The sequence below is a fragment of the Engystomops pustulosus genome, chromosome 1 (assembly GCF_040894005.1).
Source record: "Engystomops pustulosus chromosome 1, aEngPut4.maternal, whole genome shotgun sequence".
Lineage (NCBI taxonomy): Eukaryota > Metazoa > Chordata > Amphibia > Anura > Leptodactylidae > Engystomops > Engystomops pustulosus.
This window is the reverse complement of record NC_092411.1, coordinates 117,891,590-117,907,382: the sequence shown is the minus strand read 5'-3', so window position 1 is coordinate 117,907,382 and position 15,793 is coordinate 117,891,590. Positions and strand designations below refer to the sequence as shown.

Sequence of the window (15,793 nt, the reverse complement as noted above, 5' to 3'; positions counted from 1 at the left end):
CAGGCATGCAAAATAGTCCTATCCCATATTGGACAATGAACTTAACTAAAATTTTAATGTAGACTTACCCAAAACAAGTTTATATTAGGGAAGAAACCAAAACAGTTTTGTCACAAGAGTTGAACAGTAGATGCACTGGGAGTCGGGAGCCTGGCAATATTATGTTGATTACCTAAAACAAGTCCTGGAATACCCTTTACATATAGTACCATAATATTATATATACAGACAGTCCCCCTGTTATGTACATGATAGCTATTGTAGTTTTTTTTTTTGGAAGTTGTAACAAGTATATTTAAGTGCAAGGCTACTTCCACACTAAAAGTATGCTCCCCCGGCTACAGCCGGCAGCGCACTGGGGAGGCGTCTATGGGGTCATATATACAACCCGATATATGTCCCCACAATGCCTGTGTGTAAGGGTCCTTATCCAATTTTTTGGGTTGTCAAGGGAACAAGGAGTAACAATAACACTTTATTGCAGACACTTGAAAATTTTTGCAGTTGATTATTGCAGCCTGTGGCTAAAGGTCATTAAAATTAATAGCATTAAGAGATCATCACCAGAAGTCATGGTGGGTATAGAGTCATCTGTAAGTCGTATTCTCAGTAGCTGGCCAATCATGTATTGATCCTAGACAACTCATTTACATACATAGTTAATTAACCCACCTGTGACACCATAGCGCTTCATGTCCGGGGTAAGACTCAATTAGATCTCTACTTAGTTCCAGTTCTTCTTCTATCAAAACGGGAAGATTTGGCCGTGGAGTCTCCCCTTCTCTGGAAAGACTTGCACTGCTTGTGTTTTCACAGTCTGTTTGTGCCCTGAAGAGTAAAGACTTCAGCAGGAATTGACGGTAATGGAAGCCACTATGGTCTGATACATGCATTGAGACCCAGTGTTTTGTGGAAGACAACTCATCTATGAGAAGCTGAAAACAAGAAAAGACATGAAATTATTGTTTATTTCTTGCAGATACTTAATTAGGGGGAATTAAATATAGGATTCCATAGCCGAATGGGAATCAAAATAGTCACCCAAGTCAAGCACATGCAGAGAACAATTAGAAAGCTGGAATCACACACAATGACATCTATTTTATATCTTCACACGGATTACAATGACGCCAAACCACAAATATAAAAGTACCTTCAACTAAGGCCCTTCACATTACCAACGGCATCATTCTGCATTTCCATCATTGCAGTTTTAGTTATTCTGCAAACTTGGAATAAAACAGATGACAAAGACCCATCCCCTTCAAAAATAAAGACCCTGTAGACACCTTAGCAATATGCAGTGTGCGCTATTGCAAAAACAGACTAAAAATAATTTAATTTTTTATACCAGCAACAGCAAACAAACAAACAAAAGTAAATGGCTATAAATACGGGCTGGGTGATTTTGGCAGAAAATTAAATCTCTATTTTTAATTGAGATGATCTCATTCAAGCTCCTTCCTCCTAAGATATGTCCCCATTTTTTCAATACCACCAAATTCTCTATATTTGATCTTCTTATCTCTGGGAGAAACGGAGAGGTGGGGGCAACATAGATGAAGCTTACAATTTTTCCAATGTTCTTCCAATCATAATCCACAGGGTTTAAAAGGAAACCTGTCACTAGAGAACCTTTTTTACCCTCCCCCATGCCCCACAAACAATAAATAGCATATCTCCAAACCATTTTTATCAGAATTCTGTCATTTGTGGTTCAAATGATAATTTTTGTTAAAAAAAGCAAAGAGCAGTTATTTACTATCCTGGGCAACCTCGGCTACTACAACTAGTCCACTATAAAGATAGAATCCATTTAATTCATACTTCTTTGTAAGAAATTGAAAAGCCTGGTACACTAATATGACATTTTTGTATGCAAATGTAGAACAGCAGCGTAGGGCAGTGTTTCCTTTGGGTGTGGTTTAGTGAGTATTTCCACCATTCACATTAAAGGGACACCACGAATATGAGATGAACATAGTCTTACAAATACGTGACACGCAGAATATATGACTATCATGATGATAGTGACTGGAGTGTAGCTATCCGGAACATGAATGCCATATATATATATACAATTTGCTTACCTCCCCTGAAGTAGGGTTGAGGTGAAACTTTATAATAATTATTTAGCTGCACATAGATAATATGGATTTAGCAGCAGAAATCTATAGGCAAGAGAGCGCTTCTCCAAACACTTTGCAGCAGTCCTTCCCACCAATAGTGGATAAAGCACAAGATGCTTCTCATTTTACAGATCTTTTCCCTAAGGAGGAAACTAAAACAGCTTCCATTACTATAATCTTTAGGTGTCAAACTCAATTTCAATAAAATATAGTTAATTTTCTTGGATACTTTATAGGAAGCTTTTTGAGGTCTCTGGAGACATTGTGATCCGTTAAAAAGAAATATTTCAACTAAAAAATGTTTACAGCAAAATAAAGTAAAAAATAAACTAGCAGCCTTCTTAAACACATGTCAAGAAGGGACAAGGAGAAAAGCATTCTGGTGGCTTCTTTTATCACCTAGAAGAGTGGGGGGAAAAAAATCTATGGAAACAGCTAAGTGCAGGTTACACACATACAAAGGGATGTGTGAATTCATTTTACACTACTGTCAGTAATCCCTATGTGTATTAATGGTAGTCTCTATGGTCTGCTTAACAGTCACAAACCAGCGTATGGCTTAATATGAGGAAAGAGCTTTTGCTTTTATGAATGGTAGTCTAACCGGTCCTGAAAAATATATTATATATGTAATGTTGAGAGAGCAGGATAACACTGCAATTGCCTTCTTTTGGCAGGTGTACTGCTCACAGTTAAAGGGTAACCGTCATTTCAGATGATCTTTGATAATGTGGGGAGGGGGCAGTTGTGAACATTTTTCTAGTATACTTCTTTAACAAATTATCAATAATTACAGTAACAAGCTGTAAAGTTCCCCTTAGTTAGGCGCTTTTCTCTATGGAGGGATCACCTCCTGCTCCTCTCCAGCGCACAGCTGTATACGGCTGTGTAAATGTGCCCTAACTTCTACGTTGCTAGGGAAAATCTGTCTACAGGATTAAAGACAGATCTCTCTCCTATTTTCTCGACAGCTGTGAGTGTACATGCTGGAATATGCATCTATATAGGAGGGAGTAGCTTTATTTATTTTATTTTTTTTTCAAACAAAGCTAAATTTGTTAAGTATATTAGAAAACGTTCACTACATCCTCCCATACAGGATATAAAACATTATTTCAAATGACAGCTACGCTTTAAAGGAAATCTACCATCAAGTATGATAAACCAGGGACACCTACTCATAGATTCAGGCATCATGACTGTGGTAATATCCTTATTTGTTAAGGGCTCTGGAGGAGGGGGTTTTCAAGAGCCCCTCTGTGCTGTTTCTTCACAGGCTGTTACAATGAGCAGATAAGGTTTCCTCCTCCCCCTTGCACTGCCTGCTGCTAGATTACACATGCAGAGGTAGAAGAGAGCAGGGGGAGGGCAAGATATGTCATTTATCTGCTACATCAAAACCATTTTAGGCAGGTGCCTGTTGCTTGAGATATAGCTGCAGAATTACCACTAGTATTCTGCAGATTTCAAGCCAATTAGTATCTCTTTTTAGCCTACAAACAAACCATCATAGCAATCAATATAAAATAATGGGAGAGGTTAATCTTTCCTCACAGTCTACAGTTTTTTATGGCAATCTAAACCTTGGAGATAAGCACTAACAGTCTATTGTAAAGGCATCGAGGACCATCACAGTACTGAGACAATTAAGAAGGAGAGCACCAGTCATCGACAAAGGATGTAATACCAATGGCAACCAACCACTGAAGAACGATCAGAGCATTGGGAGATGTGCTGCGATAGAGCTGGAGGTCACGAGAAACTCAAAGACCAAAAGATTCCTGTTCTTACCTACTGTACCAGAACCTTAACAGTAAATTACAAAGTTCGCCTCCTTTACAGACAACCTGATTATCACCAAAGCTTATTCTGTATTGTAACGAGGAAAAAACATGGCCCTTTTCTATTTCATGTAGGGGGCATACAGAGATCACAGAGGAAGGGTCCAGCTATGGAGAATTCAGCATCACATCACACGGCCCTAACAGTCTGCAGCCTTCCCTGACAACAACATCTACTGCTCGAATATCAGAGCTTGAAACTAAAGTGGATAAATCCTTCAAGTAAAAGCAAGGTCAGAGTGTGTAACAACTTGTCATTTCTTACAGAGTAACATCAGAGCATGTAGCTTTTGTTTTTAGCACAATACTATACTGAGATTAAGTTACTAACAGAGCCATATCCAAAGCTTTACTTTTCACTTTTGCAAATACCTTGACATTAAGTTTGCCCAGGTGCTGCAGAACCCAAATCCTATGGGACCAGGAATTGTAGTTGCTTGGATATCTTCCAGCGGCTTCAGAACAGACGTTCATCTCTTCATGCACAACTCCCTGGAGCTGCTCCGAGAGCACCTGACAACTCGCTTCCTTATTCACAATGGACGGAGGGATGTTCTCCTGCAGAAGGCGCTGCAAAACCCACCTCCTGTGAGGCAAAAACAAGGCATCATCACAACTGCTGAAAAAACAAATCCAACAAATACATTTTAATCAAAATAAGTAAATACCTTCCTTACAGTGCACTGTATTAAAGCTACAGCCAGTTTTTGGCAACTTGTTCAATGTTTCCATTGAAAAAGTGTACAGTAATATTAAAAGGTCTACCTCATCTTTAAATCTTTTAGCGAACAAGGGCAGAGCCCCCGTACAGCGCTGTGCGCCCATTGCCATCTTTGGGGGATGTATATACGTCCCCCATTCAGCCGTGTGAATGTAGCCTTACACAGTGAGCCCTGCTACATCTCACAGACATGTGCCTGACTCCCCCTTCCTCTGGGTCACTTATCTCCTTGTAGCTTGTAGTTTGCAGCCTCTCTCTCTGCTCACCATGTGCTGACAGGCTGTGAATCAGTCAGTGTCTGTGAGCTCTGTGCAGGGGGCGCAGCTACAAGCACACAGCAGAGACAGACAGAAACCCAGCTCAACAATCTCATCCAAGATTGGGCCAACCCCAAGTCAGAAATTACTTGGTCGTGTCTAGGGGAAACTGAAATAGTGTACAGCAGGACTGATAGTGACAGGTTGGAAGTATATCTGTGAAATGCTGTGAAAATAACAGTGAATTAGAGAATGCGTTATTTTGTTATCCTGAGTACATATAAGAAACTTGTCTTCGCGGGAATACCTTTTTAAGTAAATGGAATCAAGGTTTTTAAGTAAGTCTACCATCAAAATCAAGCATAGATAACCAGAGACACTTAGTCATCCAGGCAAATGGACCTTGAGTAATCTTATATTTGTTATACATGGCCTCCTTCCTTCTAAAATCAAGTTCTACTATTATGCTAAAGAGCCGGAGGGGCTACCTCTGATCTGGCCTTACAGACTGTAACAACGTCTCACTCACCACCATCTCTGCTGTACTTTGCCACAACTTAATCATAGAGTTATCTGACTTTTATTGGTTTTCATGATGCAGGTTTATTATAACATTAGTAAATAACCAAAGGGGCCTTCATAAAACGTTTGTAATTATACTGTTAATAAATGACATCCAGATGCACCCCATTTACCAATTATATGCCTTATATTGGTCATACTGAATTTTTTGTTTGAGGGTATCAGAGTACAGGGGGCTGAACACATTGAACTCCACATTTTCAATTTTTTAATTAGCAAAAATGTGAAAATGCACATATCATTTTCCTGGCACTTCAAAAAAATAATCACAAAATAATTTTAAGTTTGTGGCTGTAACATTTACAAATGAGGAAAAGAAAAATAAAAAAAAATCAAGGGGTGTGAATAATACACATATACATACTCGTTTGTGTGTGTGCAAACTATGACTACCATGATTTAATGTCCTCTTGTGATATACTAGATGTTCTTACCATGGCCTACAGCAAGGAGAAGATTCCACAGATAAGAATCTGATAGGAAACTAATCACAGCTCCCATGGGAAATTATTTAGAATGCAGTTGGAACATAAAATCGCTAGAAGCTTCCATTACAGGAAAAACAAGAATAAAAGCCTGCCAATATAATCATGACATTAGCACCTGAAAACACATTTAGTACATTTGTTTTCAGGTTATTCATTGAAGTGAAGAAGTAATCCATGTTCTATATAAACATGGCTACATATACCACAACATATGTGGTTGACCACATGAGAGTTACTTGAGGGAGATGTATTAATGTATCGGTCTTTAGACCAGTGCAGAGTAGGACCAGCCAGTTCTCTGCTGCACTAGATTAATCATTGTGTCTGATACTGGATGAGGACTCTGGTGCAGTATAAGACTGGAGAGTCCTACTTTGCACCTCCTATTAGTTGGTCTATTTTGCTGCAGCACAATATAGCGTTAGCATCTTCGCGACGTAGAGCGCTAAGAGGTTAAACGAGGTTAAACAGCCTATGGGTACATGTGATTGGGCCAAAATGTGAAATCCTGATGACACGTTCCCTTTAAGAGTAAAAAATTAAATTAGAGGGCAAACACGCCATAGAACTACCGTGATGTGCGACTCTAGAGTCATGGCATTTCTAAATGCAAACAAAAGTTTTGGGTTAAAAAAAAACCTAACCAGAAAGTAAGAAGCTAAACTTCTCTTACATTTACTTACTGTGGCCAAAATTTTGATCTCTCTTTTTTGGAGAACAGTAGTCCCACCTTTGACCTTAGATTTACATTCCCAAATATCAGACCAGAGGAATCTAGAATATTTGTCGGCCTCCCTACAGGGCCATGTAGACTGTTTTGTATATATTTGGGACTTTTGGAATAGGTTAGGGAGTGCCTTACCCAATCTTTGAAATTTACCTTCTTGTTAAGGTTTTTTCCCACGAACACAAGTTAGGCTCTATCCACAGGATAGGGCCTAACTTGCTTATCAGTGGGGGTGCCAAGACACCCACAGATCACTAAAATGAGGGGTCCCGCATACCTCCGTCGAAACACTTGTTGCTCTGTCAGAGTAATGGAGCAGGTGGCCACGCATGACCATTATTCTCTATTCATCTCTACTCTGACGGAGCAATGAGGGGTCCGAGTGCCACCGATCAGCAAGTTAGGCCCTATCCTGTGGATAGGGCCAACCTTATGTTCGTGGGAAAAGCCCTTTAACCCTGCCCCTCTCTGCACTTTTTCCATGTAGATTAATCATCCATGCTCGCTATATGCTGGACTATGTATATTGTGTGCTTCCTTGAGTCCATTCCTTGCATCCCCATTGATTTAAAAGTCCTCTTACTGTGGACTCTTGTTTTCCCTGCTTTATTGGACTGCATTGGTATAGACCAGGGGTGGGCAATTAATTTTCCCATAGGGCCACAGGAAAAATTTGAATGGTTTTAGAGGGCCAAACTAATATGCTTAACTCAGTTCTACAGCATACCTATACTGTATTCAGTATATAAACCATCCCTACATAAAAAAAAACAAAAAAACAAAAACAATAAAAGATTATAATGATCCAATAAAAATATGGAGGTCATAATTGCATCATTATTTAAAAAATGGGGAAGGGAGTTACATTTTTTCTAATTCTTTAATTCTTAGTGTTATCTCCCTTACACTCTCTTCTGGGGTTTTTTTGTTGGAATTTTTTTTTTTTAATTCTTAAATAAAGTTGGAAAGAATGAAAGTGTGAAAGTGGTAATACATTCATTTAACTGCATGTAATACTAAACCTGTGAATCCATGTTTCTGGACTTTTAGGGAACTTGGTCAAAGCCAATTTTCCAAGTTGTAGATCCTTCTCTGGGTTAATGGCACCAGACTGGATTAACTCTTTCCTGTTAAACACAAGGCATGTTATTGATGTCAGTTAAAGTAAAAAAGGTATAAAATAAACAAATGCACTCTTTCCAAGTCCTTTACATATGTACTCATCTTACTGGAAACCATACATTTGGATGTGCCCATATTATGGTGCAGAAGGGAAAGAGGGACATGCAGCAACCAGATTTGCCCTATAGGTTATAGAACTTTTTTTTTTAGTGTGGCCATGTGAGGTCTCAAGTTTTGCAAGATGAGATGCATTTTTCAGGAATTATATCGAGAGGGCAGGATTATGCCTGATTGATAAAAATGTATTCATTTTTTGGTGCTTGTGGGGAAGGGAGGGGGATACAAAAAAATATCAGTTCTGATATTGATTTTTGACTTTTTGGTGTTCACTGTGAAATAGCCTAATGAACATGTTACCATGATTGTATGGGTCAGTAGGATTACTGCAATACCATACCTTTATATTTTTTGTTATGCTTTACAAATTTAGCAAAATAAAGCCTAATGCGTGGGAAGGGGGGAATCTATCAATTTTGCACTGCCATCTTCCAAGTGGCATTACACTTTTTTTTTTGGCTATGGAATTTTTTTTTTTTTTAATTTTTGACATTTTATTTAGATCATTCATTGTACGGCTTCATTTTACGTCATGTCAAGACCAAGATATGTGTGAGGATTGGGGAAAAGATGCCGACATGAACGTATATTTAGCTTAAATTACTGACACGCAAGTGGTAGATTTCCTGTTAGGGAGCTTTATTTATTATTTTATACTGCTACATTTATCTCTAGATATAACCCTGGGCCTGTCTTATCAGACGCAACTGTAACAAGAGATCGCTGCACCGTGTAACCACATTATTATGCGGTACATTCCATAAAAAATGTCATTACATCAAAAGTTCTGATGGTTGATCTCCGTAGTCTCCAAAACAAAACCCCACAAACACCATGTATATGGAACAGGGAAATGGTTGTGGTCAGAGAGATCCCTACTAGAATAGGAGTAGCTTACCTTACATTCCATGCTGTGGTGAAATCTGGGTTCAGCAACAACAGGGTGCAGGTTACATCAATCAATTCTATTAAAAAAAAAAAAAAAATAATTCAATGGTTATAGGTACAAATAATTTTATGTACCGTATATACTCGACCCGTGTACAAACGGAGGTCCCTAGGTTGGGAAATGTATTGGTCACAGCCTTCCCCAGTAATGAAATGCCCCATGCAGCCTGCCCGCCCTAATGTTGAAATGCCCCATGCAGCCATCCCCACCACCCCAGATAAAATGCCCTGCAACCCCTTGGTGTATAAAAGATAAACGTACATACTGACCTACTGGCGCTCCATGCACTTTTTCTTCCTTCTTCCCTTTGCATGTAAATACCTGCTCATCAGCGGCGACACTGTCGCATCATCACATCTCTGCCCACTGTTATATGCAAAGAGAAGAAGGAAGAGGAGGCTCGCAGAGCATCAGGTAGCGCCAGAAGGGGAGTATGGAAGGTTACTTTTTTTTTTTTAATACACTTGTGTATAGGCCAAGTTAAGGTTTTTCAGCACATTTTTTGTGCCGAAAAACTCGGCTTATACAAGAGTATATACGGTATATTGTATACAGGTGGTGCCCAAAGTGACCTCTGGTGAAGCTCTCTGAATGCTTTACTATGGTCCCACGGTGTCATGTGTATGGTGTCTGTAATGAAGCTTTATTGATAATCCTTGGCCCCATTACAGCAAAAAATTTTGGTGTGTGTGACATTCAGCCAGACATTCCTGTCCATAAAATGCCCGCATATGGAGGCCAGGACTTTAATCTTATATTCATGAATACTTTTATAAAGCCTTGGCAGGGTGATTGTTAATGGACAGATAAGATCACAAGACTCTCCAGACAGGACAGGAATGTCTGGCTGATGAGCCCACATGTATTAAATATATATATTAAATTTTAAATTAATGTAGAGCAGTAGACGACTAAAGCCCGGATATGCAAAAATACAGGCAGTACCCGGGTTACGTACAAGATAGGTTCTGTAGGTTTGTTCTTAATTTGAATTTGTATGTTAGTCGGGCTTGTACATTCTATCATTGTAAACTGAGCCAAAATTTGTTTGGTCTCTGTGACAATTGGATTTTCAAAATGTTGGGTTGTCAGAAGAACCAGAATTAACAATACAGCTCAATTGCAGACACCATTGATAACTGTTATAGCTGTTTATTGTAGCCTAAAGCTAAAGTACAAAAAATTACCAACATCCAGAGGTCGTCTGTAAGTTGGGTGTTCTTAAGTAGGAGATTGTATGTATATATATATTTTCTATGGCAAAAAGTAAGTATCATTATTGCATTAATAGGTTTATCAGGCAGCTAAAGATTTCCAAGTGAGATAAGTACCTTCATTTCCATTTGGAAAGGAAGTCATTTTATTTTAAACTGCTATTACTAAGAAGGTTAGGGGCATAGTTGAAGAGAAACTCCACAGGGATTCTTAAATATAGAACATCTAAAGAGCCACGCACCGCCACAGTTTATGTGGGTTTATCTTTGATCTTCCAACTGATTTTTTCGGTCTTAATACACAGCCTTTAATGTTATTTTAAGTAGGCAGTCACACATCTCGTAAGGGCACGTAATTAGATGAGAACAAGATGAGGAGAAAAGTTATGGCAAACTTTCAGTACACAAAAGTGTAACACAGAGGATAAAGTAACAGAATTGTTGGAGGGCGCAAATGAGACCAGTGAATGACGCAAATGAGAAAAAAATGTATATATATATATATATATATATATATATATATACGTTTGGTAAAGCTAATAGAGAGCCAAGGTTCATGGTTCAAGTCACTCCTCCACAGGCTAAAATATCGGAAACACTTTTTGACATAAAAAATCCACCAAAATCAAAAATCAAGCATGCTAAACGAGGAGCACCTGCTCATGGATGCAGGCACAGTGACTGTGGTAATCTTCTAATATTTGTTATCCATGGCCTCCTTCCTTTTAAAATCAATTTTTAAATGTATGGTCATAAACTACAATTTGAATATTTTAGAGGGAAAAAAGGCCATGGATAATAATTATAAATATAGGAAGATTACCATGGCAACATTGTCTGATTCTATGTGCAAGTGTCCTTGGTTTATGATGGATTTTGATGGCAAATTTCCTTTAACTTTAAAGAGGACCTGACTCTAAACTACCCACCACTCCTTATGGACCAGTGGTTTAGTGTCCCAAATCTCCGATGTTCCCTGCACCTGTGCAGTAATTCAATGAAGCAGGAGTATTACACCCTAGCTAGTGTTTGGGCCCTGGTCCGATAGCATATGCAGTACCAGTGAAACGCATGTGATCAGTAACATGTTTGGAAATACACATACGATTGTGCCGAAGCCCTGCCCCATGCGCTAGCATTGCTTTTACAATCAGAGCGGCACGTGTTACCGCACCCTCAGAAAGAGAGAAAACTATGTCAGAATCAGCCGACCAACATCTTTTAAAGGAGGAGAAAGACATGAAACATTACGGACAGAACACGGCTACTCTTAATGCGTAGATCAGTGATTTTCAACCTGTGTGCCGCGACACATGGTTGAGTGTGCCGCGGGGAAAATTCCCTGAACTATGGTGCCCCTGTGTAATGCTGCCGCCGCACCCCCGTGTTTCTGCCCCATACTTACCTACAAGCCCCGCGTCAGCGATCCGCCCATCTTTTGTAGCTCCTGCACCGCGCGGCCCATGTCACGTGACTGACGCGACCTGACGGGCGGATCTCCATTAGGAGTGAAGGTACGCGGAAGAAGACATCAAGGGTAAATATATAAGGTTATTATTTGTAAAGGGAAGGAAGCTAGGGTCTTTTTTTATTAGTAAAGGGAGGCTGGGGCTTTTTATTAGTTAAGGGGGGCCTCTAGGGCCTTTTAATTAGTAAAGGGGGGGGGGGCTCTAGGGCCTTTTAATTAGTAAAGGGGGGCCTCTAGGACCTTTTAATTAGTAAAGGGAGGCCGCTAGGGGTTCTTAATTAGTAAAGGGAGGCCGCTAGAGGTTTTTATTAGTAAAGGGAGGCCGCTAGGGGGGTTTTATTAGTAAAGGGAGGCCTTTTATGACTGTTTTAGTGTCATTTTGTGCTATTTTGGTTGGTGGTGTGCCCCAGGATTTTCTAAGTATAAAAAGTGTGCCGCGGCTCAAAAAAGGTTGAAAATCACTGGCGTAGATGATCGGGCCGGTCATGTGAATAAAACCTACTTCTTATGACTATGTCCAGAATTTGGAGTTCTATATCTAAACAAAACTCTGTCCCCCAAATCCATAGATCAAGGCGTAAACGCTGACTAAAGAGCAGACTATGCTAAGAGGAATCATGTTAATGCAAAGTGGCCTTAATTCGTCATGCAATTCTAACAGAGACTTTAATGATCCACAAACCAATTTATATTCAGGGCATCATTAAATTCATCCAAGATTAATGACGCTTTCCTTGCTTATAAGGACGGTGTTAAGAATATTTAAAGAAATCTAAAGCAAAACTATTTATAATCTGCTGTACGCTTGAATGTTTGCTGACCAATTAAGCAGTCTCACCATATATTTGTTACATCAATGTAGCTTATTATACACACATTTAAAGGGGTCAACCAGAAAGAGAAGGGTTTTAGAATTGGGGAATTAAAAGCAGTGTCCCCCAAATTTCTTTGTCACCCACAAAACTTTTTCCAGGGCAGGGTGGGTAATTCTCTTACCATGGTCCCTGGACAAAAAAAAAAAAAAGTACCCTACAAATATCTAATATCATCTAAGATCATATCTAATCCCAACCCATATAATATCCCAGGCCCTGCAGCCCCCTTTTCTGTAGCACACCTCTATACTGCCCCTTTTGATGTCTAGATAAAAAGGGGCTACATAAAAGGGGACATTATAATACCATTTTTTTTCTATAGAACCCTACAGACACATACACTCACCGGCCACTTTATTAGGTACACCTGTCCAACTGCTCGTTAACACTTAATTTCTAATCAGCCAATCACATGGCGGCAACTCAGTGCATTTAGGCATGTAGACATGGTCAAGACAATCTCCTGCAGTTCAAACAGAGCATCAGTATGGGGAAGAAAGGTGATTTGAGTGCCTTTGAACGTGGCATGGTTGTTGGTGCCAGAAGGGCTGGTCTGAGTATTTCAGAAACTGCTGATCTACTGGGATTTTCACGCACAACCGTCTCTAGGGTTTACAGAGAACGGTCCGAAAAAGAAAAAACATCCAGTGAGCGGCAGTTCTGTGGGCGGAAATGTCTTGTTGATGCCAGAGGTCAGAGGAGAATGGGCAGACTGGTTCGAGCTGATAGAAAGGCAACAGTGACTCAAATCGCCACCCGTTACAACCAAGGTAGGCAGAAGAGCATCTCTGAACGCACAGTACGTCGAACTTTGAGGCAGATGGGCTACAGCAGCAGAAGACCACACCGGGTGCCACTCCTTTCAGCTAAGAACAGGAAACTGAGGCTACAATTTGCGCAGTTCCTTTTCTCCCCGCGGTTTCATGTGTAACAGAGTGTGCAGAGATGCATCCATGTGCTCTGCCCGCTCATACTCTATATGACGTTATCACGTTACCTCATAATGCCCTCTATGTTACACATGAAGCCACAGGGATTAGGGGTAAGTATCTATTTTTTTTTATATATATATATAATGAGGGGCTTGCACAGGGCATTTCTCTATAATATCGCAGCTTTAGCAGTATAGTATACAGTTTATTTCCCAAGAAGGCTTGTTTTCTGCATAACAAATTGTACTTTCCTTTGACTGCATATATTTCCTTTTGTATACGGGGTTAGGGGAAAAACTTCAAATGTGGTCTGTGGCCCCCTCTTGGGTAAACATGATCATGGAAATACCAAATGTATATAGGTATAGCGGTGTATCGTGGATTTTTTAAAATTTTATGGGAAATTGCTGCCTGGACACAAGATGGCGCTTCTGGATCTATATCCAATTGTGCGCATGCATCTACTCTTTAGTATTTGTGCTCTTCACGCTACCACCGACATGCGCAATCGCCCTTTTTTGATGTGATTTGCGGACGCCGTCTCTGTTTGGTCAGGAGGGACTCCACATTCCTATTCACACAGGTAAATTCATACATTAATTAGTATGTTTAATCGCTTTTTCACCTTTTCTCACTATTTTTGCTTTATTTATATATATACGTCACAATGGAATAATGTTATACTTGAGTATATTTATTATATTTCACAGGGTGAGTTTGTATATTTTTGTACTGATATGCTAATGGACCATTGATGATGTCACTACATTGTGCCTTTATATGCCTGTCTGTAACACTGCACATGGTTCTTGACAAAGGCTGCGATACAGCTGAAACGTTGCATAGGATGGAATAAACACCTTTTCTTTCACTTGAATGGAGTGCTGCAGTTTTTGCTTTCTACATTTGGACTCTGCTGGCGAGAGAATAAGGATAGCACCCCAATTCTTTATTCATGTTTTTGGATAGACTGTGCCGCTGGTTGTACATACATACATACATACATACACACACATTTAACCTGTGCCGCTATTTTATCTCCATCTATGAATCCCCAACGTCTGTGTCTTGGTTATATGCACACTACCTTGTTGGTTCCTCACCCTATATAATTCCGTTACTGATTAGGGTTGTGATTTATTGTGGTGCCATATCTGGAAGTTGAGTGGACAACTTTAAATCACTTCCTGCGCCTCTCAGAACCCGTGCATTCTGGGAGTGTCTAAAAAGTATAATTAAGTGACCTTGCGTACCCTTAAGGGGTCTGAAACGTCACGGTTTCCTTCACAGCCTTGCTATACACAAAGAGGCCTTTCAATAGTAAACTTTATAAAGCTAGCCAAGTCTATCTGGAGATGTTCTGCTGAAGTGTATCCAGCATAGGAACAAATGGATCTTTTGTTCCATTACCAAGTCATAGAGTTAACATTTACATTTTTTAGATCATTTTGTAATTGTTTCTGGAAGCATCAATATGTGCAGATAAGGACTATGAAACAAATATTAATAGATTATATACAGAATATATGTATAATATATACACACACACAAACACTGGAGGAGATCAAAATTAGAAAGCAATGTATGATCACGTGAGTTTTCCTGAAATCATGCAATCGCCAAGGATGTTAGTAAGTTGTACAACCTGCTACTAGAACAGTGTTTTACAAAATTAACAAATTTATCAACTTAAAAACCTTTATTTTGTAAAAAATGTGATGATCATAATTAGAGAACAGAAATGATTGTAGCAGAGAGAAAAACTGATCTAAATTTTGTGAAGTTCACACCAGTCACATCAATAAGAAGTGTACGGGCTTTTGCTTTGATGGATTTCAGCACATCTGTGGCCACAGGACATCACTAGTCTCCAACACTGCTCTAGTGGTATTCTGGTCCGCTCTTCTTCCAGTCTCTGCCACACATCTGTGACCATTATGGGTTCCTTGGTCATAATTCACAAAGAATTTTCCAGTGGTTTTCAATTGGGTTTAGATCACCAGTTCATTGTTTCATGGTTTTCTGTTTCAATGTACTACTTATCCTGTTTTACTGAGTGACAGAGGGTGCACACCTGCGTCTAGCTGTATGAGAGGTTCATCTCCTCCTGCAAACTATGACACTTCCTCAAATACCTTTCACCAACTTACACACTTAGGGTTTAGTCCTTCCCAAGTTTGTTGACAAACAATGTTTCCCCACCAGATCCAAATCAATTAAACTAAAGTGAACCAGGGACCACTTATGCACTGTCCAGCAAAGGAGAGTCTAACCTTTTAATTCCTTTCTGCTAATGAAAGGTTTGAGAGGTTTGGTCACTGCACTGTTCAGACAATTTGTAATTTTAGAAATGAGAGTTCTGCTTCAATAG

General features: G+C 39.5%; 1 protein-coding gene across 1 annotated transcript in view; it reads right to left on the bottom strand.

The window, feature by feature from the left end:
- PTAR1 (protein prenyltransferase alpha subunit repeat containing 1) overlaps positions 1-15,793 on the bottom strand; it is a 36,587-nt gene that overhangs the window by 11,483 nt on the left and 9,311 nt on the right. The window contains exons 3-6 of the mRNA XM_072151134.1: positions 8,883-8,949; positions 7,768-7,872; positions 4,343-4,556; positions 673-935 (exon numbers count right to left, since the gene is read on the bottom strand). Coding sequence (XP_072007235.1) covers positions 673-935; positions 4,343-4,556; positions 7,768-7,872; positions 8,883-8,949 — 649 coding nt within the window. The remainder of the gene's footprint in view (positions 1-672; positions 936-4,342; positions 4,557-7,767; positions 7,873-8,882; positions 8,950-15,793) is intronic.